Source organism: Nicotiana attenuata, chromosome 12 (genome assembly GCF_001879085.1).
Source record: "Nicotiana attenuata strain UT chromosome 12, NIATTr2, whole genome shotgun sequence".
Classification (NCBI taxonomy): Eukaryota; Viridiplantae; Streptophyta; class Magnoliopsida; order Solanales; family Solanaceae; genus Nicotiana; species Nicotiana attenuata.
The window spans coordinates 23,648,385-23,673,929 of record NC_032000.1 but is presented as its reverse complement, the minus strand read 5'-3'; the positions used below and the strand labels follow the sequence as shown (position 1 = coordinate 23,673,929).

At 38.7% G+C, this 25,545-nt stretch overlaps 2 protein-coding genes and 1 long non-coding RNA gene across 7 annotated transcripts; 1 reads left to right on the top strand and 2 right to left on the bottom strand.

The window, feature by feature from the left end:
• On the top strand, nt 7,374-10,958 carry LOC109235440 (anti-sigma-I factor RsgI6). Of its 5 annotated transcripts, none has more exons than XM_019401554.1 (8): nt 7,374-7,663; nt 8,056-8,090; nt 8,203-8,278; nt 8,387-8,559; nt 8,648-8,749; nt 8,897-9,043; nt 9,299-9,937; nt 10,571-10,958. In XM_019401554.1, the coding sequence occupies exons 1-8, from the start codon at nt 7,594-7,596 to the stop codon at nt 10,904-10,906; spliced, it is 1,578 nt and encodes a 525-aa protein (XP_019257099.1). In that variant the 5' UTR covers nt 7,374-7,593; the 3' UTR covers nt 10,907-10,958. The 5 variants fall into 5 exon arrangements, with proteins under 5 accessions (XP_019257099.1, XP_019257098.1, XP_019257097.1 ...); XM_019401553.1 differs by having other exon boundaries at nt 8,203-8,302; XM_019401552.1 differs by having other exon boundaries at nt 8,155-8,278.
• LOC109235441 lies at nt 8,979-12,147 on the bottom strand. The gene is made up of 3 exons (XR_002069390.1): nt 11,917-12,147; nt 9,396-9,521; nt 8,979-9,064 (listed from the first exon to the last, which is right to left on the bottom strand). It is a non-coding gene; the product is annotated as an uncharacterized LOC109235441 (long non-coding RNA).
• Nucleotides 12,699-15,255, bottom strand: LOC109235439 (thaumatin-like protein 1). The gene is made up of 3 exons (XM_019401550.1): nt 14,810-15,255; nt 14,042-14,711; nt 12,699-13,240 (listed from the first exon to the last, which is right to left on the bottom strand). The coding sequence occupies exons 1-3, from the start codon at nt 14,868-14,870 to the stop codon at nt 12,886-12,888; spliced, it is 1,086 nt and encodes a 361-aa protein (XP_019257095.1). The 5' UTR covers nt 14,871-15,255; the 3' UTR covers nt 12,699-12,885.

Sequence of the window (25,545 nt, the reverse complement as noted above, 5' to 3'; positions counted from 1 at the left end):
TGAGGGGAGAAAATAATATACTTTCGTATATAACGTATATCAAACTGATATACAAAACTTTGTTCTCATAAGCAATTGTTTAGCTGTTAAGTGGAGGCACTCAATAAATCATTTTGCTAAACCAGTTGTGACGTAGACCAACTTATCAAGATGAACTTCTTGAATAGAAAATCTGGAATATGCTCTAAATTAAATTATTGAGCAAGTTACCTCGCAAACACCATGTTGCGAGTTAATAATAATCGCACATGCAACCATCTCACAGATGCATCTTATGTGGTATACATGGCAGGTGAATGGGCCCATATCACCTTTGATATTTTCAGCATTCATGGGATTCAATCCCAATTTTAGTTGGTATATTAATTAATGAGAACAAGCAATATAAGAGAATTCGTAAAGAACTTTCTAGTTCTTTAATATTTACCCATGTGAATTCTCTATTATTTTTGCACATCATACTTAAATTGATATGGCTAAACCAATTATGCCAACTGAATAAATTATCAATATTGATAAACTTCATATTTACACCATGACGTGTGCAATTATCAATAAACTCCAAGTTTATTATGATATGGGTTTTTATATCAATAAACATCCACTTTAGTATGGTATTATTTTGTTTGTGTAGTACAAACTGGAGGATAAAGCGGGTAGCTTTTGACATACATATTATCCGGCTAAAGTTGTAGTAGTAGAAGATATTAAATCTTTCCTTTATTTATAGTCTCAATATAATCAACCGCTTTCGCATATATGGAAACTGAATAAGTTTCTTTGAGACTTACTACAACACAATACATTATTGGTAATTAATTGTGTTTCTCCAAAATAGTATAATTGGCTCTTGCAGAGTTCTCAAATAATTTTGTAGTACCACATATTCATCAACACCCATAAGATGAATATCTCTTATAAAGAGAAAGTTATACCATTATGGTTATGGTCAAAATTATATGCAAGATATGTTTCTTGCATTACCGTTGTCTTTTAATAATCACAATGCCAAAATATTTTGGCGTACAATAAGTACGTGACCAATGACCATTTATGCCATAATAATGATATTATTTTCTTATATCATCTCAAACCTCCTTTTAGAGGTGAGTGCGGTATATTCACTACCACTAGCACATTCATATTCTTTGAAGAATGAATATGTATTCATAAATCAGACATTGTCACAATCACATCATGAATGGACCATAGTCATCTATATGTGCTTTACAAAATCTCATGTCAAATCGATGACAAATATTTTTCACAGAGTGAAAGATTATTTTGAGAATCCTTATTGTTCTCATTACCACAAATGATGACAATTATAATTTCGTCTATTGCCATGTCCATATCCATTGATACATACATAGTAATAATTTTGTCTTCTTTCAGACTTACCACATACTGCTATCACATTCTCTTAAGGGAATGAGAATGGAGCAAATTCAATGGGACGGGTTTTTAATTCTTTGCCCACAATCATACATGAATTTGATCATGGCGAGGCATAGAAATTTTACCACTTCAGGTGGTTATAATTTCTTACAAACTCCATTAGAGTTATAATCAAACTTTGTTGTCTTTGCTTGTATTTAAAATCAAAGTATAGAATAAAAGAGAAAAATACGGTAAAATACTTACCTTAAATCCAGAATTTAATCATGAAGGAAGTTCATGGAATAATTGACAATCATTATGCTCAATCCCAAAGCTTCTACTCAATTGGTTAGAGTCTCGTGCTGATAACGAGTTATAAAACAATAAAAGAAGAAGAAGAGTATTGCAGAGAAAAGTAGAGGGAGAGAATTCTTATTTATTTGGGATGAACTACAATAGAATAGAACCCTCTATTTATAGGGAGAGGGTGACTTAGCCACCAAGCAATGAACCCTAGAATCTCTCTAAATATAGACATTCACCATAAATACAATTCTATTTATAACAAATATGACTTTTTCACTGAGACATTAGTAATGAATTGCTTCGCTTCGATTTTTTCCAAAAAAGAAAAGAAAAAAAAGGCTTGAAGATTATACTACCTTATTAGATAAGATTGGTGGATATGATTAGTAAATTTGATTGGTTGATATGAGTTGATTTTCTGTTACGTAAATTGACATAAATGGCCAATTTAGTGGCTACTTCATCGGCTGCAATAGCTATAGTAAATATTCAGAAAATATCTCTTTTTTAATTGACGATTATTAAAAAAGTCAAAAAATACTACGAAGTTCGATTTATACAATCTGCACCCTGATTCATACAATACGCCGCCAGCTCTTGTATATATAATAACTTGTGTGAAATTATCTGTTAATTAGTAGCTAGGACCAATGTGGAAATAGTGAAACTTAAGGGTGTCATTTGATGATTAGTTGAAGTTAATAACCAACTAAGTCAATAAAATGACTTAGTCGGTTATTACTATGTATAACGAAAATGAAGAAGAGCTAAGAGCTCATCTTTCTCTCTTTTCTTCTTCAATGAAATCAAAGATCCATTGCTGATTGTTCTTGCATGTTATAATTCATCTGTAATTAGGTTAATTCAGTGCAAATTAACATGGTATCAGAGCAGCTATCGATCGATTAGTACTGCTGTATCACAAATCTGAGAACAGTCATTTTCAAAGCTCAAAAAGGTGCAACAATGGCGGACGATGAAATTGCTAAGCTACCTCACAATCATCCACTATATCTGAAGGATTCAGACTCACCGGGAACAGCTTTAATAGCTCTCAAACTCACAGGGCCAGAAAATTATGCCTTGTGGAGTAGATCTATGAGAGTAGCTCTCCTTGTGAAGAACAAATTAGGTTTTGTGGATGGAACTTGTCAGAAGACTTCATACAAAGGAGAGTTAGCAGCGCAATGGGAGAGATGTAACGCAGTAGTTTTCTCATGGCTCAGCAGCACTGTAGCGGTAGAATTAGTGCCGAGCATCATGTACGCCTCAAATGCGAGGAAGATCTGGGATGAATTCAAGGAAAGGTTTGACAAAGATGACTTGACTAGGATCTATCAAATTTCTGCTGATATCGCGGCTCTCAAACAAGGTACAGACTCCGTAACCTCCTATTTCTCAAAGCTGAAAGATCTATGGAATGAGTTAGATATCTTAGCTCCTTTACCCTCATGTGATTGTGAGGAATCACGTCCATATGTGGATCACCTGGTGAGACAAAGGCTTTTACAATTTTTAATGGGATTAAACGAGAGTTACAGTCATGTGAGGAGTGCAGTGTTACTAAAAAGGCCAATTCTTACTGTGAGTCAAGCCTATGCTGTTGTGGTACAAGAAGAAAGTCAGAGGGAATTAGGAGTGGTTGAATCGAATAAGGATCCAATGATTATGTTAGCAGGAAAAGGAAATCAATTCATGAAAGGGAAGAAAGTAGGGATAATATGTGAGCACTGTGGATACAAAGGGCATTTGAAGGAGAATTGCTACAAAATAATTGGATACCCTTCAGATTTCAAAAGTAAAAAGAAGAGTCAGTTTCCTGCTAGAACATATGCTAACAATGTTAATGGTGAGAAAGAAGTAATAATGAATGAACAACCACAAGGAAATTACATGACTGAAGATCAGTACAAGCATCTGGTGAACCTGCTGACAAAATCATCGGTAGAAGGAACTTCCAACAACACTTCAAGTTCAGCAAATATGACAGGTATAAAGTCACTACTATCTAATGCAAGATCATATGATTGGATAGTAGATTCAGGGGATCACACCATATTACTTTCTGTAAAGAAGTCTTAGAAAATTTAAAGAGAATCAACAAAGGAAATCATAGAGGAGTTCAAATACCCACAGGAGCTAGATCAGAAATAATACATACAGGTGATGCTTCTATAGGTTCAATGCAGTGCTTACCAGATTTGAAGAATAAAGTAAATAAAGATGTGCAGATGTTCTGTGAAATCTGTCCATTAGCCAAGCAAAGTAGAATAAGTTTTCCTATTAGTAGTCATAAATCTGATCATGTATTTCAGCTTATACATATAGATGTATGGGGACCATACAAAACTGAAACCTATGACAAGAAGCAATATTTTGCAACCATAGTAGATGACTATAATAGATACACTTGGATTTGTTTGCTGCATTCTAGGTGTGAAGTAATAGTGGTATTGAAAGACTTTTTTGCTCTTGTGAAAAATCAGTTTAATTCTTCCATAAAGGTGTTGAGATCTGATAATGGTAGAGAATTTTTCAATAAAAACTGCAATGAATTGCTTGCATCCTTGGGAATAGTTCATCAGAGTAGTTGTCCCTACACTCCATAACAAAATGGAGTGGTAGAGAGGAAACATAGACACATATTGGAGGTAGCAAGAGCATTGAAATTTCAAAGCAACATACCTGCTAGATTTTGGGGAGATTGTGTGAAAATTGCAGTCTACTTAATCAAAAAGATGCCCACAACAGTGTTGAGTGGTAAGTCACCCTATGAAAGACTTTATGGAAAACCACCAAAGATAGATCACCTTAGAGTATTTGGATGTTTATGTTATGCTAGTACACTGCCAAGAGGGGACAAATTTGCAGCAAGAGCTTTGAAATCAATGTTTATTGGATACTCTGAAGTGCAAAAAGGGTACAAGCTGTATGACTTGGAGTCAAATAAGTTCTTGGTAAGCAGGGATGTAAGCTTCAGAGAAGACATATTCCCTTTCAAAGGCTTACCCTTGGAGCATGAGAGCTTATTCATCCCTGATACTGGTGCAGCAACAACCACAAAAGATCAGTCTATCTTGACACCTATGGTTGATGATGATCCTGGAATAGCAGTTGAAGCAGAGATAGATACTTCACCAAATATGTCATTAAACGAAACAACTGATGACATGGAGATGCTGAGCTCAAATGGGAGGGATGGACAAGGTACCTCACAACAAGAAGAACATGAAGAGGTACAGCAATCAGATCATACATAGGAGATACATGAACAACTGCCATCAATTGTACAACAAACTACAGAGACTAGGAAATCTACAAGAACACAAAGACCAGCAGTGTGGCTCAAGGATTATGTGACTTCTTGCAAACCAAGAGGAGACTGTCTCTATTCACTTACAGATTATGTAAGCTATGACCACCTTCCAGAACACTACCAGTGTTATCTCAGCTCATTCTCAGCCCAAGTAGAACCAAGGAATTTCCAGGAAGCAACACAAGATGATAAATGGATAAAGGCGATGCAACAGAAGATTCAGGCACTAGAAGAAAATAAAACATGGGAAGTGGTAGATCTGCCCCCAGGAAAGCAGACTATTGGTTCAAAATGGGTCTATAAAATCAAACACAAAGTTAATGGTGAGGTGGAGAGGTTCAAAGCCAGGCTGGTGGCAAAAGGGTACATACAACAGGAAGGTTTGGACTATCATGAGACCTTTTCACCTGTTGCCAAGATGGTGACAGTCAGAACTGTGATCAATCTAGCAGTTTCTAAAGGCTGGTCTTTGTCACAAATGGATGTTAATAATGCCTTCTTGCAAGGTGATTTGTATGAGGAGGTGTACATGGCATTACCTCAGGGATTTCATAAGCAGGGGGAGTCTATTAAGGTCTGCAGGCTACTCAAGTCCCTTTATGGCCTCAAACAGGCATCAAGGCAATGGAATATCAGATTAACTGATGCCTTGATAGATGAAGGATACTCACAAAGTGCCTATGATCATTCCCTATTTACAAAAAGGACAGGTGCAGACTTGGTAATCATCCTTGTATATGTAGATGACTTACTGATTACTAGGAGCAACAATGCACTGGTGGAGGAGGCAAAGACAACCCTACACAAACATTCCAAGTTAAAAGATCTAGGTGAACTAAGATACTTCCTGGGAATTGAACTCATGAGATCAGATAAGGGAATTATGCTGAACCAAAGGAAGTATGCACTTCAATTGATCTCAGAGGTGGGAATGAGTGGTGCAAGACCAGCTAGTTCTCCTTTGGAACAAAACATCAAGTTGACAACTGTTGAGTATGACAAGCATGCAGGAGTTAAAAGTGATGAAGAGCTACAGGACATTGTAAGCTATCAGAAATTAATAGGCAAGCTGATCTGCCTCACTATTACAAGACCAGATATTTGTTTTGTTGTTCAGGTTTTGAGCCAGTTCATGCAGAATCCAAAGCAATCACATTTGGATGCTGCATTGAGAGTGGTTAGATACATAAAAGGATCACCAGGAATGGGGTTGTTATTGAAGAAAGGAGTAGTAGAAGAAATCACAGCTTATTGTGATGCAAATTGGGCAGCTTGTCCAAATACAAGAAAATCAGTGACTGGTTATGTGATTAAACTAGGAGAATCACTGATCTCATGGAAATCAAAGAAGTAGCCAACTGTAAGCAGGACTTCTGCTGAGGAAGAATATAGAAGTATGGCAGCAGTAACTTCAGAGTTGGTTTGGCTAGTAGGCTTGTTGAAAGAGCTAGGATTGACTATAAAGGAGCCAGTGGTGTTGCACTGTGACAGCAAGGCAGCTATGCAAATTGCAGCCAATCCAGTCTACCATGAGAGGACAAAACACATAGAAATTGATTGCCACTTTGTGAGAGAAAAGATCAAAGAAGGGTTGATTAAACCTCAACACATTTCCAATAAGGAACAGCTCGCAGATGTGATGACTAAAGGGTTAGGAGCTGAGCAACACAAGGTTCTAACATCCAAGCTGGGATTGTTCAATGTTTTCCACCCTCCAGCTTGAGGGGGAGTGTGAAATTATTTGTTAATTAGTAGCTAGGACCAATGTGGAAATAGTGAAACTTAAGGGTGTCATTTGATGATTAGTTGAAGTTAATAACCAACTAAGTCAATAAAATGACTTAGTCAGTTAATAGTGTATAACGAAAATGAAGAAGAGCTAACAGCTCATCTTTCTCTCTTTTCTTCTTCAATGAAATCAAAGATCCATTGCTGATTGTTCTTGCATGTTATAATTCATCTGTAATTAGGTTAATTCAGTGCAAATTAACAACTTGTGTTGAATTCAATTAAATATTGATGGAAACAAAACAAGCAGGCACATCAACTAACTCTTTTTAGATACACCGAAATTTGAGGTCAAATTGGGCACGGTTCCACTCCTATGCTATTTCATTCAGGTGTCATGTTCTTTCCAAAAATTCCTACTTCATTATCGTCGAAAAAATAAATTAGTGTTACCACTCAAATACTGTGATTAAAATTTAAGCCCCCATGAAAAGAAAGCCAACGACAAAATAGCTACTGCATTCTGACATATTTTATTGAAAATTAAAGAAAGGAAAACGATTAGGTAATTAATTGAGTACAATATATAAGGTTATAAATTGCGTTCAAACATTTAATATATAGACTATATTCCAAGGAACAATTTCCGAAAACATTCCTAAGGTTAAACAAATGATAGAAACATTCCTATATGTCTTTTACTTGTGATTAGTCACGGAGATACTTAGAATACAGATATATATACTGTATACTGTTGGTTGTCCCATGTATCTTGTGTTGCATGGTTGCAAAGTTTATACTATCAATTTTAATTTTCTGTAAGAAAACTTAGGTCTGTGATTCAGCAAAGTGTTACGAGAAAAATGAACTGTCAATTTTCGTTTTTTCTCTTAGGAATCTTTCTCGGCATAGTTCCCTCGTTTGCTGCTTATGGTATGGTCTCTTTTTCTCTCTTTCTTTCTTAGTTTTGTGACAAGTTATTATGGATTTGAAAAAGTGTGTTTCTTGACATATTCCCATTTGGATGTTGGTACTCTATATGTTTAATCAATAATGTATGTATGTAGCTACAGAAGGGGAGCCTTGAGCAACGGTTAAGTTGTCTTCATGTGACCTATAGGTCACGGGTTCGCCGTGGAATCAGCCACTGATGCAGTAGGTTGTCTACATCACACCCTTTGGTGTGCGGCCCTTCCCCTGACCCTGCGCGAACGCGGGATGCTTGTGTGTTCGCGGGATGCTTGTGCATTGGGCGCCCTTTTTTTATATATGTAGCTACAAGTAAAAGCTGATTTTTTTTTTTCATGGATTTTATTTCGATGCAGAGGGACCTATTTACGATCACTCTGCATATACTGAGGTAACATTTTACATGTTACTTGAAAATGATGGTCATTTTTTTAAGTTACTTTGTTCTGTTTTAGTGTAAATCAGTGCCTGAAGAACCGCTTTACAATGGTGGAATAATGAAGGATTATTGGACAATGGAAGATCAAGATATTCAACCTGAGAAAAATTCTTATTCCTTTGTCCTCAACAATCTCTCTGGTGATACCATTTATAGTTTCTCCAGTTATGTTGTTACAACTCTCTCATACTCTCAAATTTGTCATGAGAGTAATATTTATCAATTATCAGTGTTTGTGTTTGTTATAGGTTGGGTACAGATACTTGATGCAGATTCAGCAGTGATAAAGGCAAGCCTAAAAACAGCTAATGGTACAGTAAAATGTGTTGGAAATGTCATTGCTAGGTCAGGGTGCTGGTCATTTTTAAAGGGTGGATTTGTGCTTGATTTTCCTTCTTCCTTTGCTCTCTTGTCATTTCAGGTATTTGCCTTAAGAAGGGAACATTTAAGTATTGAATTTCTGCAACAGTTTTGAGTGGTACAAATGATAATGTCATGCTTTGGTGCAGAGATCAGATGGGCAAGTGTTAAATATTTCTATTACTAGTGTTTCTTTACAGCCATTTACTTATGAACAATGGAGAAGAAACCAACAAGACATGATCGATAAAGTAACTCCTGAAACTCTATGCTTTTCGTATTTGTATTCAGTTCCACACTACGGCATTGATGAGTACATGACTTCCAATATCTTTAGTTTTATGGTAACATTCTTTGACAGTGTGTACTTACACTAGTTCTGCTATGTTCAACCCCAGAAAAGAAAATGCACAGCAACTATACATATATCAGATGTGCAAGGAAATAGACTGCCCGGAGCATCAATCATAGTAGAGCAAGTGTCTAGAGATTTTCCACTTGGTTCTGCCATCAGAAACACAATTCTTGGAAATCCACCATATCAGGTAAAATGCTGATCAAATTTTCTGTCAAGACGTAGGAATGTTGACGATTAGCCTCATGTCGAAAATGTTTGAGTAAGCTTATAAGTTGGTTTCTTATAAGGACTTTTTGGCTTAGTTTATTATCAGTTTCAGCATTTCTACTGAAGCACGTAACTACTCATTTACAAAATCAGTTTCAGCACTTAAAAAATGTTTTTTCAGCATTGAGCTAACGAGCTCATATTAAAGTGTGTAAACAACTAAATCTTGTTACAGAAATGGTTTAAAGAGAGGTTCAATGCCGCGGTTTTTGAAGATGAACTGAAGTGGTATTCAACAGAACCACAACAAGGAGAAGTAAACTATACAATACCTGATCAAATGCTGGAATTCGTTCGAGCTAACCAAATCATTGCCAGAGGCCACAACATATTCTGGGAAGATCCAAGATTTGTTCCTTCATGGGTTCGTAATTTAACCGGTCCAGACCTTAAATCAGCTGTAAATTCCAGGATACAAAGTTTGATAAGTAAATACAAGAATGAGTTCATTAATTGGGATGTTGACAATGAAATGCTTCATTATGATTTCTATGAACAAAGACTTGGTACCAATACTAGTCTGGAGTTTTTCAAAACAGCACAGGATTTGGATCCTTTAGCTAAATTGTTTATGAATGACTATAATGTTGTAGAGACATGCTATGACATGAATTCAACAGTTGATGCCTATATTTCCAAATTGAGAGATTTGAAACAAGGTGGAGTATTTATGGATGGAATTGGCCTAGAAGGACATTTTACAGTACCAAATCCTCCCCTTATCAGAGCTGTTCTAGACAAATTGGCTACACTTGAACTTCCCATATGGCTTACAGAAGTTGATATCAGCAATACACTTGATAAACAAACTCAGGTCAGGGCCTCAAAATCTCTACAAAAAAGAGTTAATTTCACGTATGAACACTGAACTTTACTTACATCACAAGAACTATTTTTTGTTCATGGTAAAGTACTGAACTATGTGTGAATTGCTCAGAAAATAACATTGCTCGGAAGGTGAAATTTCGGGTGTCAGGGTTATGACATGTCACCCTCCACGTCCAGGGGCAGATCCACCTTGCGACCTATGGGTTCACATGAACCCAATAGTTTTTGTACAAACAGTGTATATTGTGCTCGAAACATTCACTAAATATCTATAAATGTTTGAATGTGAACTCAGTTACTATTGAGAATTTACTCGAGGTCGTTGTAGGAACCTATAAACATTAAATCTTGGATCCGCCTCTGCCCACGTCAGCATTTTGTCACTATATAATATATCAGAAGATAAAAAGGAAATCCACCATGTAAATGTAATCGATTACATTTTATGTTTTTAATTATTTGACGTGTAAAGTGACATGTCAGTTACTTTAACGCGACAAAAGATAGTTTATTACTTTTCTCTATTAGAAAAAGAGTAGTAGTTTGTTACTTTAATATTATAGTAGACAAAGTTCAGTAGCTATGCTTGATATTATCCCTTTTATGAATTTGATGGCAGGCTAGATATCTAGAGATGGTATTAAGAGAGGGATTTTCGCATCCAGGTGTTAATGGAATCATGCTTTGGACAGCATTACATACTAATGGATGTTATCAGATGTGTTTGACAGATAACTATTTTCATAACCTTCCTGCTGGGGACGTAGTCGATAACTTGCTGAAAGAATGGCAAACTGGGGTGGTGAATGGGCAGGCTGATGAACATGGCTCATTTAGCTTCTCTGGGTTTTTAGGTGAATACAAGATTACAGTCATATTTGGCAACAGAACAGCTATTTCAACATTCTCACTATACAGAGGTGATGAAACCAGACACTTAAATATTCAGTTGTGATGGTGTTACTAATTAGATGTAATTGTTATACAAGTTCACATTGAGTTTGACATGATCATGTGAAGAAAAGTTACAACATTTTGTAACACTTTGTCTGGCTTCAGATAGGTTTAAGGCATTACTAAAGAGTGAAGTTGCAAAATGAACTCAGTTATTTTTAACTCTGCACAGTTCACGAAGTTGGATCATGACATGTTTATTGACTTAACCCTACGAGTTGAACCCAAAATGATTTGTCAAAAGAAGAATTAACCCAAATAGCCGCCCGCCCAACTGTTTAAACTACAAATAGCCAATTAAGGTATAATAGATCTTTAACTGTGTATAAATATGTATAACCAATATATAATGTATGTAGATGGCTAGAAAAAGTAAACGGTGAATATGATGGGCTATTTATGTAAAGATCCCTTGTCAAAATATCGAGTCAAATGGGCCAAAACAATGTAACACGACGGGTCAAAGTCCAAACCAAGCATGCAAAATCAACTCTTGAGACTGGAATTTATAACAATTTAGAAGAACTTGGAATTGTGTCAATTTGGAGACGGATAATTCTGTTAGAAGAATTATGTCAAAAGGCAAACAAGAAAAATGAGAAATCAGTCATGTTGAACGGATTAGGTTACAACCCATTTTGACCAAGCTAATGTTGATCTAAGCAAACTTTGATTATATTCAATTTTAACTCATCTATTAAAATTGTTCAAATTTGGCTCAACCCATCCATTTTTTCTACCCCGGTTTACCTGTTCGACCAAAAAGTGTTAGACCTTTTGATTGAATAAATTAAATCGGAAGATTTGAGGCAAATCCTAGCCAAAGATAGTTTATCCTAGATCTGAAGTAGGAGATAAGAATAAGCAGGCATAGTTGAACATATAATTTAACTATAACGATGATTGAATCCCGTCGCATAAGAAAAAGATGATTTTGATGATATCAAATTATAACGAAGAATACATAGATAAAGAAGGGTCACCGTTTTTGAATAAGGTTAACCCCCATACCTTTGATACAATGCCATTAATGATGGATACTGAGGATCTAAGCTTCCTTTCTCCTTTCTTCTTGTCTGTTGGGAGTCAGAGATGAATTATCTCTCCTCCTCCCTCAAGATATGTCTACATGTGTACCTGAGTTTTTTTCCAGCCCCCCCTCAGTTACTCTCTCCTACAACATTTATACAAAGATACTTTCTTTACCCAACGGTCCTTAACCGGAATACTTAAGTTCTTGGAATATCCTGTGGAATATTTCCCTAGAAATATTTAAGTGTTAAACTAGCCGTTCAGGCTGAATGGAGTGCTCGACCTCGGCCGCAGCCGAATCACTCGTAAGTGTATCGCTTCTCATACGTGACCTCGGCTCGGTTAGCTCTTAGTCGTTCTCCCTTAGGTGAGATTCTTCTGTTCAGATTGACCTATACATTACCCTTGCTACAGTTGGAAGGGTTAACCCATCCTTTTTTTTCACATATTACAAACAACATAGTAACTCATACAAGTCGATGTAATGCAATTATCAATGCAGTAAAGCATAAGACATAGCAGACAAAAGTAATAAAAGCCATGCTTGTGATTTCCGCAAAGTCAATTTTATCGCCCAATGCTGGCCGACCATCTTTTCTCCCTTTTCCAAATTATAACTACGTAATTTCTTCCCTATAATTTTTAGAGCCTCAAATCAAGGGTAAAGAATATCGCCAATCCAAATCTCAAGATATATGCTACTTAAATAATTACAAACCTAACACCAACAAAATCTTGGATAATGAGAAGGGGGCCGGGGGAGAAAGAATACTGCATTACATATACACATTGAAAAGTGAAAATATGGCCAAGTACAACAATAAAAAGAAGAGAAAAAAAGATTCATAGCTAAAAAAAACATTAATTTATGGAAAGTGGTGGCTTACAATCTGGAGGAATCTATCAGCTTTACTAGACAAAAGGCAAAAAACCCCACTCTCATTACAGCTACAAGAAAACAAATAAAACCAAAGTTGCAGCCAAAGCACTGAAATGCAAAGCTGTTGGATAGAGAACTCTTGTGGATTCTCCCATGGCTAATCCAGCTAAATATGACCCATCTGTCAGCATAGCTTGAGACCCGGATCCGGACTGCGTTTCGGTTCCTCCCCCATATTCTGTTCCGGATCCTGACCCGTATTGTGTTCCTGACCCGTACTCTAACCCGGCACCCGATCCGGAAACCATTTGGCCTGAACTTGACCCTGTTCCTGTTGCAGGGTCCACAACTCCTGTCCCATCATAAGACCCGCTATCACTGGGTGTTGTTGTAGTAGGTGTCGTATCTTTTGTAGATTTTTGACTGCACCATAACATAACCAAATAATGCTCATTAGCTAAATGTCAATAAAATGTGCTGCCATCATTTACTGCAGCATTTGTCAGTTACTCTCGTGACCAAAATCATTGCATTTCTTCTCTTCAATTAATGTTAACACCAACGTTAGATGCAAACTAATGGAGTACGAAAGATGGAATTTAACATAGAAAGACACCCTTAGAAAGAAAAGAATTTAAATGTTCAAAGAACTTTAACAATCATTGTATATTTACTCATTGTAACCCACAACTTGAGTACATTGTGTCTTTGACACCTAGACTGCCAGTATTAGGGTTGCTTTAGTATTCGGTTTTTTAGTATCCAGTCAGCCATTACTTTTGCTATTGCTACTGCTTTCTCCATTTATTTTTTCTCTAATTCTTATATTATCGATATCATTTTTCTGGCCTCTTGTTGTTATTTACTTGTTCCTATTGTTACTCTTGAGCCGAACGTCTTTCGGAACAGCCTCTATACATTTTAACCTCCCCAAATCTCACTTGTGGAATCCCACTGGGTTATTGTTGCAGTTGTAACCGACAACTTGATACTATTTATTTATTTTTATGATCGATTATATGTAGTTTTCCAAAAAATTTATGCAATGTGAATAAGTTTTGATTGAAAGTGTATTTTAACTTATTATAACAAGCAGCTTAATTAAAGTCTGATTTCATAATTTCTAACTTCGAAGGAGTTATAATTGTTGTAGCAAGCAGCTTGATTATTAATTTTACCTTTTAGCTAAAATTTTGTGGGATATATACAGGAATAGTATTTTACCTTGGGGTTGAAGGGCAAAATGTGACCGTATAATCTGCGCCACTGCAAGTGAAAGTGCTAGTAGGATCATCATAAGCGTAGCTATACGATCTCGGGCAAGCAGTTTTGAACATCTGCGAGTACATCGACGGTTTACAAGTCGCCGGTGTATTATACGCGCCGCTGCAGCAATACTCCGGCTTGTTAAACGCCTCACACGCGCTCCTACACGCTTCTCCACCGCCACTCCTCAGTTCCGTCGGGCAGATTTGGTTCAGATCCGTAACACAACCCGTCGTCGCACACATACCCGACCCGCCCGAAGCTTCGACCACCATGGGTAAATTATACCCGTCAACTAAGCTCACGTCGTAAAAATCCTGCCCACCAGTTCCGAGAGTAAACTCCGCTAGAGTCGCCGGCGGAGCAGCTCCGGCGCCGTTGCATTCTACTTCGCCGGAGCCACAATCACCAGTTCCGCATGAACCCGACCCGGATCCGTCAAATGAGCAACTTGTTCTGCCCCAAAACCTGCCGGACCAACCAGTGGGTGCAGTGAATGTACGTGAAGAGTCTTGCGGAAGTTCAAATCCAGTGCTTTGTAGAGTTGGACTACCTGCATTAGCAAGAATACCTGGCCATACTGTGTACTCACATTTGTTCACAAAGGTAAATGTAGCCCCTAATACACCTGAAAAAGAGAAAAAACAGCAACTTTAATATCACACAATTGTAATGTTGCATTACACAAAATAATATAACATAAAAATTAGATTTCTATTTGTTTACCTTTCGACAGAATGAGGAAAGCAAAAGACAAGCTAAGAAAGAAAGAAGATGAGAGATCCATGTGGGTATTTTTCTAATTCCTTTAGCTGTTGAATACTAGTAATGCTTTACTAGTTCAACAAAAATAAAGGGTTTAGTTGTTAGATAATAAAAGAGCAAAAAGCAGAGTAATGAGAGAGAGCAATAGATGATAGCAGGAAGAGGACGAGAGAGTGGGGGTGATGTTGAGCTTTTTTTGTTGCTCTTCTCTCTGTTTCTGCTGCAGGTGATAGTGATAAGGGAATAGTACTAGCAGATAAGAGAGTTAAAAAAATTTGAGAAATGGGTGAGTGTAGGGTTTTCAGTGTTCATAAAACAACAAAAATGATTTTTTTGTAAGGAAAAGAAAAAGAAATGGGAGATGTAAGGAATGGTAATGTCAGTTGGAAGATGAATAATTCAATACCATTGAGACTTGAGAGTATAAAAATTTATTATTTTGTGTAGAATCTTTTATGTGCACTATGCTTTATGTAACATTTTTTATTGTATAATATTCTCGTTATTTAATACACAATATGCGATAAGGTGAAGTAATTTAATGCTACTATAGTCCTATGACCTAGATTACTGGACAGTTGGGACGAGATGTTTCTTACCCGGCGTTAAATATGGACTGGCTAGCCCATTTGGGCCTACTTTATCATCAATAACTTAGGGGTATTATCAAGCCCGTATCACAAACTATTTACGTTTAGTAATCGAAATAGTGTATAAAATTTATATAATTTTTGTATATAATATACAAAATATGTATATATATAAAAAATATATATAAATTTTATACATTTTTTCGCTACAATGTCATTTTTCGAATAACTTATGGAAAAATGATATTGTGAATGAAAATATATAACAAGAATTGACAAATTTCGAGTCTTAAATTGAATGTAGCAAAGACAGTCTAAAAAGATTGGTATTGTATAGCCATATAGTAAAAATACCTACTTCCCCATCTGTTCTCTTTCCGTAACCCCTCTCTTCCTCTCTTTATTTTTCAGTTTAGTTCTCAACAAACATCGTTAGTTTTTTATTCGACTAAAGAGTAGTAGTATGATACTTCAGTTTAATTTACATCTTTTTAATAGCCTGAGTGTCTTTTCTTCCTATCTTATTGCATAAATTGTGTTTATACAATGAAGGTGTAGTCGAAGGAAGTAGTTTTCACCGTGAATACTAAGGGGTCATTTGATATGGAGTATAAGAATAGTGCTGAATAGATATATTAGTAATGTCGGAATTAGTAATGCTGAAATTATTTATGCTGGAATTAGTTCTTATCGAGTGTTTGATTGGTGTATTAAAAATAGCATGCATTGCATAATTTTTTTTGAAATTGTTTGAAAAAAATCCCTCTACGTGCGTTAGAAAGGATTTGAAAAAAGGTTTTGAAAGGGCAGTTCTATATTTATAATGCTTATTCATGTATTAAAAATTATGGTATTGCTAATCCCATAATTTATTATGTATAAGAATAGTACTGAATAGAGTATATAACTAATATCAAAGCTAATACATATTATTAGGGAAAAACACTATCAAACATGAAATTAATAATATCAAAGCTAATACAAATATTATTTTCCCTAATACATCCTACCAAACGACCTCTAAATAGATTGGACTATATCTAGGCCTAGTTTGAATTTGAAAGGTGGATTTTAATAAAGAGATTGTCATGGAACTTCTTTTTCTACTCTTGGAAGAGGAAGAATACATGATCCATGGAATTTGTTTTCGGATCTTCGATTCCCACCTATACACAGTTGAATAATTAATTAATTAGAGGGAATCTAAAAATTAGATCTTCAACTACTTCCGAGAGGTCGTGTGTGTTTTAAAGTAAATTACACTACCTACGTAAGAATTTACAAATTATAAATCTCGAACTCGTATATACTTACAATAGAAGAAAATAAAATACTTTTGATGAGATATGAAATTTACGATTGTTAGATTACAACGAATAAGTCGAAATTCCAATCGATCCCTTTTTGTGATGGCCTTGTTTATAGTATGGACAATGGAGTAAATAATACTTCAACAAAATTTGATTCTGTCCAGAAGGAGAATAAAGATACAGATAGAGTGAGCTTTACACCTTTAGAAGTTAGAGCACATGTTTCCACCCAATAGTATTATAAAAAGGCCAATATTACTATAAAGGAATTTAACTTTTTTAAAAACAAGAGAAAGAAAACGAGCAACTATGTTTCCATGAAGTAGAATAATGAACATGAAAATGGATTTGATAGGTGCATTTGGGGATAGCTTATGGCCACATAGGTGGACGTAGAGTTGCTACACCAAACATAAATTTATGTGTGAAATTTTAATAAATCATAAAAAATATTGTATATGGTCGAGATCAGGTATGCCCGATCTCCCAGGCTCGAGGGGTCGCCTTAGGCCCGAATTCAGGTAAGGTCGAGTTCGAGCTCGATGGACAAGACTCGAGCTCGAAGACAGAGTGCAATGCCCGAAGATTGAAGTACGATGGATATCGAAGCCGAGTATGCTCGACCCCGAAATAATACCGTTATGGATTTGTAACATAATGAGAGAGATTCCTTCCACATCCCTAAAATCATGGCGCAAATCCCGGAATAGAATTGTACGATTCCGTACTAGGCGGTTAGACAGCTGTCCCAGTAAGATTCCTTACTGTAAATGGAAATGTACCTTATTTAGGGCTCCCCTATTATATAAAGGGGACCCCAATCATTTGTAAACATCATTTAATTATTGACAAAGTATATACTCTCTACTTTTCGTTCATTGTTCATCAGAATTATCCTTTAGCTTTATTGTTCTTACTTTATTGTTCTCGATTCATCTCAAGGTCACTAAGCTCGAGGTCGATATTACTTAGTAAGCACTGGTTTGATTTCATTCATTTCTTTCATTTATACTTTATACTTCTTGATTATTAATTGGTATTGAACTGAATCACATATCTTTAAAATCACAAATCAAATTTAATTGTTACTCGTATTTTCGAGGTAAACAGTTTGGCGCCCACCGTGGGGCTAAAGATAATAGTGATTATTTCATTACTGATTCTCATACGTTATTTTTACACTTTTTCTTGTCAATAATTTTTTGATTCTCAGGATTAAACATGTCAAACTCGCAAAACGCACATGTTCATGACAACGAAGGTCTTGGATTTCATAGGGAAAACAACAATGTAGGGGTCTCTGTACCACCAATAAACCCTGGGTAAGTGCCAAATGTGGAATCGGTTGATGTTAGTTCGCACATTGCTTTAAATGCAGATTTAGGCGCAGACCCCGGAGGAAGCGTGCGCAGGGAAGCCCGATCCGGGGTCCAAGCAACACAAGGTATCGGAGATGGGGGAGTCAGCCTTCAAGTTATATTCGAGATGCTGCAAGCTCAGCAGATTTCCATCGCTCAACTTCAGAGTCAGAATAGAACTCCGAGTATAGCTGAACCAGAAAACACTCGACGTGTTGAACCGGCGCCAGAGAGGTCAAACGAAAATAGCTCGCGGACTGACCCTACTATTATGAGAATGCTCGAAGAGCTCACCAAGAGGATAGAGTCCGGGGGAAAGAAGATTGAGGACAATGACAAAAAGGTGGAGACTTATAACTCCCGTATTAATCAAATACCAGGGGCACCCCCGGTCTTGAAAGGTTTAGATGCCAAAAAGTTCATACAAAAATCATTCCCTCAAAGCGCGGCTCCGATGCCCATTCCTAAAAAGTTCCGCATGCCCGATATACCCAAATATAACGGGACAACTGACCCTAATGATTATATTACCTCATATACTTGTGGGATTAAAGGAAACAACCTGAACGATGATGAGATCGAGTCCGTGTTGTTGAAAAAATTTAGAGAAACTTTGTCGAAAGGAGCCATGATTTAGTATCACAACTTGTCTCCTAACTCTATTGATTTGTTTGCTATGTTAGTAGACGCCTTCGTAAAAGCACACGCCGGGGCCAAAAAGGTGGCGACGAGGAAATCGGACGTCTTCAAGATAAAACAAAGGAATGTCGAGATGTTGAGGGAGTTCGTGTCTAGGTTTCAGATGGAGCGAATGGAATTGCCACCGATCTCGGATGACTGGGCAGTAGAAGCTTTTATGCAGGGTTTGAATTAAAAGAGTTCGATTCATCTCGACAATTAAAGCAGAACCTGATCGAGTATCCAGCTGTGACGTGGTCAGACGTGCATAATTGTTATCAATCAAAGATCAGGGTCGAGGACGGCCAGTTGGGAGCCCCCTCGGGTTCAGTTCATCATAATAGAACGGCAGCCAAACCCCCGAGGGATACGGACAGGGAATCGAGGTCAAACAAAGAACGGTATCAGCCGTATGTCGATCGTAGAAACAACGGCTCGGGTCGTAACGCTCCTCGGAATGATCAGAGAAATGATCAAGGTCAAAGCTCTCGGGGACTCATGAGTAAGAATGGGTTCGATAAACACACTGACCCCGCGGAGGCACCTCGATTGTCAGAGTATAATTTCAGTGTAGACGCATCGGGGATTGTGTCAGCTATTGGAAGAATCAAAGATACCAGGTGGCCCAGGCCTATACAAACCGATCCTTCTAAAAGGAATCCAAACTTGATGTGTAAGTATCATGGCTCACATGGCTATAGAACCGAAGACTGCAGGCAGCTAAGGGAGGAGGTAGTTCGATTGTTCAACGAGGGTCACCTTTGAGAATTTCTCAGTGATCGAGCTAAGAACCACTTCAGGGAGAGAGATGCAAGAAAAAATGAGCAGGAAGAACCACAACACGTAATCCACATGATCGTTGGCGGTGTCGATGTCCCACAAGGACCTGTGTTCAAACGCACTAAGGTGTCGACCACCAGAGAAAAACGAACTCGGAGCTATGTGCCCTAGGACGCCCTATCGTTCTATGACGAGGAAGCAGAAGGCATATCTCACCCGCACAATGACGCCCTGGTAATCTCTATTCTTTTAAATAAAAAATTCAAGTTAAACGTGTTCTAGTGGATCTAGGTAGCTCAGCAAACATAATCAGATCAAGGGTCATAGAACAGCTCGGCCTACAGGATCAGATTGTACCTGCATCCCGGGTCTTAAATGGCTTCAACATGGCAAGTGAAACAACAAAGGGGTAGATAATCCTACCAGTAAAAGTAGCCGAGACCATACAAGATACAAAATTCCATGTCATCGAAGGCGACATGAGGTATAATGCGCTCCTCGGGAGACCATGGATACATAACATGAGGGCGGCACCTTCAACTCTTCATTAGATGATGAAGTTCCCAAAGGAGGATGGTGTGAAAACGGTCTACGAAGAGCAACACGCTGCAAAGGAAATGTTTGCACTCGATGAAGTGACGCCGATACCAGAGCCTTCAACCTCGGAGAAGTCGAGCATCAAAGGTAAGCAGGTGGCCAAATAGCAATCACCGCCTCAGCCTCGACGGAATCGGAGCAACAGGTAATCGAAGACAAAGAAGAGGATTTCCTTACTCCTCGAACCTTCGTCGTTCCTGAAGAGTCCGATGCAACCAAATCAACTGTCGAGGAACTGGAGCAGGTCATACTGACCGAATACATGCCCGAGAGAAAGGTATACCTGGGATGGGATTAACCCCTGAACTCAAGAAAAAACTCATTCAATTTCTTATTGATAATATGGATTGCTTTGCTTGGTCCCATTATAGGGATTCCACCGGAAATCACAACACACCGAGTAAGCCACGACCCCAAGTTCAAACCGGTAAAGCAAAAAAGGAGGCCCCAGTCCGAGGTGAAACATGTGTTCATAAAGGACGAGGTAACCAAACTTTTTAAAATAGGGTCTATTCGGGAGGTAAAATACCCAAAACGGTTAGCCAACGTAGTTGTAGTTCCTAAAAAAGGAAACAAACTAAGAATGTGCGTAGATTACAAGGATTTAAACAAAGCATGCCCAAAAGACTCTTTCCCACTGCCCAGCATCGATCGTATGATCGATGCCACGGCCGGCCACGAGATCCTAACTTTTCTCGATGCCTACTCTGGGTACAATCAAATTCAGATGAACCCGGAGAACCAGGAAAAGACCTCATTTATCACTAAATTTGGGACTTATTGTTACAACATAATTCCCTTCGGGCTAAAAAATGCAGGAGCTACATACCAACGCCTAGTTAACAAAATGTTCGAGGAACAGTAGGTAAATTGATGGAAGTTTACATTAATGATATGTTGGTTAAGTCCCTACGCACAGAGGACCATTTAACTCATTTGCTGGAAACATTCAAAATCTTGAGGAAGAACAACATGAAGCTTAACCCAGAAAAATGTGCCTTCGGAGTCGGCTCGGGTAAGTTCCTCGGCTTCATGGTGTCGAATCGGGGTATCGAAATCAACCCCGACAAGATCAAGGCCATCGTGGATATCACGATCGTGGATAGTGTGAAGGTCGTGTAAAGGCTAACAGGGCGAATAGCTACCTTAGGTCGGTTCATTTCGAGGTCATCAGATCGAAGTCATAGGTTCTTTCCCTTGCTAAAAAAGAAGAAGAATTTTGCATAGACCCCGGAATGCCAGCAAGCCTTGGAAGAATTGAAGCGATACTTATCGAGAGGATAGGATGCAACGGTACTTGGATAAGTTGCAGGTAACTTTGCACCTCTTCAAAGAATGGACTCTGGATCATATGCCTCGAGAACAAAATAGTGAGGCCGATGCACTTGCTAACTTGGGATCCTAGGTTGAAGAAGAAGATATTGTCCCGGGGACTGTCGTCCAATTATCGAGGTATGTGGTTGAAGAAGGTCATGCCGAGATAAATTCTACAAGCCTGACTTGGGATTGGAGGAATAAGTATATCGATTATTTGAAAAGTGGAAAACTCTCATCCGATTATAAGGGATCGAGGGCCCTACGAACCAAGGTTGCTAGGTTCGCATTAGATGAAGATGGAACATTGTACAGGAGAACGTTCGATGGACCATTAACGGTATGTTTAGGGCCGGGGGACCGATTATGTTCTACGAGAAATCCACGAAGGTACTTGTGGAAATCACTCCAGCGCCGAGTCTTTGATTCGCAAAATTATCAGAGCAGGGTATTACCTGGATAGCATGGAAAAGGATACTAAAGAATTTGTTAAAAAATATGATAAGTGCCAACGGTTTGCTCCGATGATCCATCAGTCCGGAGAACAACTCCACTCGGTCCTATCCCATGGCCTCTCATGAAATGGGGAATGGACATAGTCGGCCCTCTACCAACGGCCCCAGGTAAAGCTAAGTTTATTTTGTTTATGACTGATTATTATTCTAAATGGGTGGAAGCATAGGCCTTCGAGAAGGTCAGAGAAAAAGAAGTTATTGACTTCATCTGGTACCACATCATATGCCGTTTCGGGATACCTACCGAGATTGTATGTGACAATGGAAAGCAATTCGTCGGCAGCAAGGTAACGAGGTTCCTAGAAACACATAAAATATAGAGGATCTTATCAACACCATACCACCCACCCAGGAATAGACAGGCCGAGTCAACGAACAAAACTATCATCCAAAACCTAAAGAAAAGATTGGATGATGCAAAGGGAAAATGGAGAGAAGTTCTACCCGAGGTCCTTTGGGCATATCGCACAACATCAAAGTCTAGCACAGGGGCTACTCCGTCCTCTTTAGTATATGGCTCCGAGGCCCTTATCCTTGTCGAGGTCGGATAACCCATCTCCAGGTTTCGATATGCATCGGAGGAGTCAAATCATGAGGCTATGAATACTAGCCTCGAGCTATTAGATGAAAAACGAGAGGCATCACTTGTTCGGATGGCCGTGCAGAAGCAAAGAATCGAGAGATACTACAATAGAAGGACCAACCTTCGGCACTTTGGAATCGTAGACTTAGCTCTACGAAAAGTCACCCTCAACACTCAAAACCTGAATGAAGGGAAACTAGGCTCGAATTGGGAAGGACCGTACCGAGTCCTCGGAGTTGTCGGAAAAGGTTCTTAAAAACTTGGCACGATGGAAGGCGAGCAATTGTCAAACAATTGGAACGTATCACTACTCAAACGATACTACTGCATAGGTATGACTTCCTATTTTTGTACATTTGAATATGAATCTAACCCATTGCAGGTGTTCGATCGAAGCTATCGAAGGCACCTTTTTACACGAAGGCCTTAGGTTTTAAAGCATGCGTTGCACTCTTTTTCCCTTAGATCTGATTTTGTCCCAAATGGGTTTTACCGGCGAGGTTTTTAACGAGGCAACAACTATGTGCTACCTAAGGAGAACTCAACAGTATCCAAGGCTTCTTTTCAATCAACCTCGAATACTGGGGGGCATCACCCTCAGAGGATGTATTTTCATGAGGAAAAATACTTCACGTCAAAAAGGGCCTCGATAGGAGAACTTTGTAACGGGCCAAACGGTCCCCGACGGCAAAAACATGTACGCATGTATCAATTACTCAGAGAAGCATTCTTTCTATATCAAAACACTTTGTGTCCCAAAGAAGTCTACTATTATACGAGCTTTACACTTATAATTCTACGAGAAACGGCCCAAGGGCCAGAACACAAATACACCCCGAATTCTCGGAGGCTGTCATCAACATTCAACACATTTGAGTCATCGAAAACTCGAACTCATAAGACCTTAAAGAGGCATCCCTCGATATAAAGGCCAAGGCCATCATACTCGGGCACTAACCTTTCGAACAAGTTCGAAAAGTAAATGGGAACAAGTCCAAAAGACATACCCGAAGGCTACGGCCATATTAAAGACTGCGGTCATATAAAAAGGCTACGGCCGAAATAATGTGGCTCGGAGACGTCCAACTTCCGCCATAAAATTAAAGGCCTTCAAACACTTTGAAAACCCGGTTAAATCAGGCTACCCTCGGCAAAAGCAAACGATAATGAGCTTCCATAAAATCAGCCCTTGAATAATTTAAAGGCTTCGATAACATCAGCCTTCGAAAAAAACCTCAAGAGGTATTCGATTATGTTTACACAAACAAATTACAAATAAGGTTCCGATCTGCCGAACCTTCGAAAAACCCAACGGGTACAAAAAACACATGCTAAGGCATAGAAAAATTTCCACTAAGTCTTTTAGCCAAAAAGAGGAAAAAATTATAGCCGCTTTAGAGGACGAATTGGCCCAACTTAAGAGCCTAAGGGCCAATATAAAAGAGCCTAAGGGCCGGAGCATGCGGATTTCGAGACCTTACTCTCACTAAACTCGGACTCAAGAGTCCCATTATCCCGAGCTCGCGTCAAATCGACTTAAGCTTAGCTCGAGGATTTACAAAAACCTTAAGATGTATTCTATTATATCGCCCATTGATCAATAAAAAACCTAAGGGTTTATTATATTCTGAGTCCGAGCCAATATTCGGACTGATCATTAGAGCTATAACATCAAAGTTTTTCAAACGAAGACGAAACGGAATTCAACACAAATCGAAGATGAAGCAAAGAGGTTCTTTATATTTATAAGAGATTCTTACAAAAGATATTTACAATAACTACGAAGGGCCCTTGCACAAAAACAAGGAAACAAAAGAGAACCTAATCTATTTCGGGGCCACATCCTCGGGAGCAACATCCTCAGGAACTGCATCCTCGGGAGCTATATCTTCGGGAACCTCCTCCTCCTCGGGGACTCCTTCCTCATCTTCCCCGCCCTCATAACCACTAACGGCATCTTCATCATCGGAAGAAACAAGAAACCTGGCATCGATTTCGAGCGCCTTTGCTTGGGCTATTTCTTCAGTGAGGTCGAACCCTCGGGCGTGGATTTCTTCGAGAGTCTCCCTCCGGGTTTGGCACTTGGCTAAATCATTACTACATTTTTCCCCGTCGGAGGCCTCCCTTAGCTCTGCTTGAACAGCCTCGGCGGCCCTTTAGTATACGGCAATGGTCTTATCAGTCGTAGCCTTCGTCTTCTCGACTTCAGCCTTGGCCTATGCGACTTTAGCCTCGGTTCTAGCAAGCTTTGCCTCTAGCTCCTCAATTTTCTTGCCCTAGGCCAGATTCTTCACTTTAATGCCTCGGAGTTGAGTTTCAGTCGAAGCCAATTGGGCTAGAAAAACTTATTTATCGGCATCAAGCCGATCTATGCTCTCTTTCCATCGATGGCAGTCAGCCTTTTAACCTGATCGACCTCGCCCCAGAGCTGCCCAATCATCTCCAACTTTTGCTGCAGCTGAGACATCGAAGTGTTAGCCCCCGCAGTAGGACCAAGAAGTCCATACTCTGTTAAAATCACGGTTACATGCTCGTCTTGCTCGACCTCATTTTTCCGAGCTTTGGCCAAGTCAGCCCAAAGGTTCTTGAGTTCCTCCTCCTTTTGGCTACAGAGGAGCCTTAGGGCCTTCTCCTCACTCGAAGCCTTCTTGATCTCGGTCTCACATTGGCTCAGCTCGGCCCTGAACTTGATGATGGCCTACACATGAAACGAAGACACGTCAATAAAAAGAAGGAGAGAAAAAAGAAAATTACAACAATAAGAGTTAGTGTTCACCCGAGAAAAGAGATGTTGAGCCTCTTCGGAGAGGGTGGATGCATTATTAAGGTCAACAGCATCGGCAACACCGGCGAAAAAATCCTGAAAATGATCTTCCTCGAGAACCTTGCTAGGATCGGGTGTTCCCAGAGCCCGAGCATCTTTTATTGCCTCCTCGGAGAAAGATGGTAGAGAAGGTGAGTGACCCATTGTC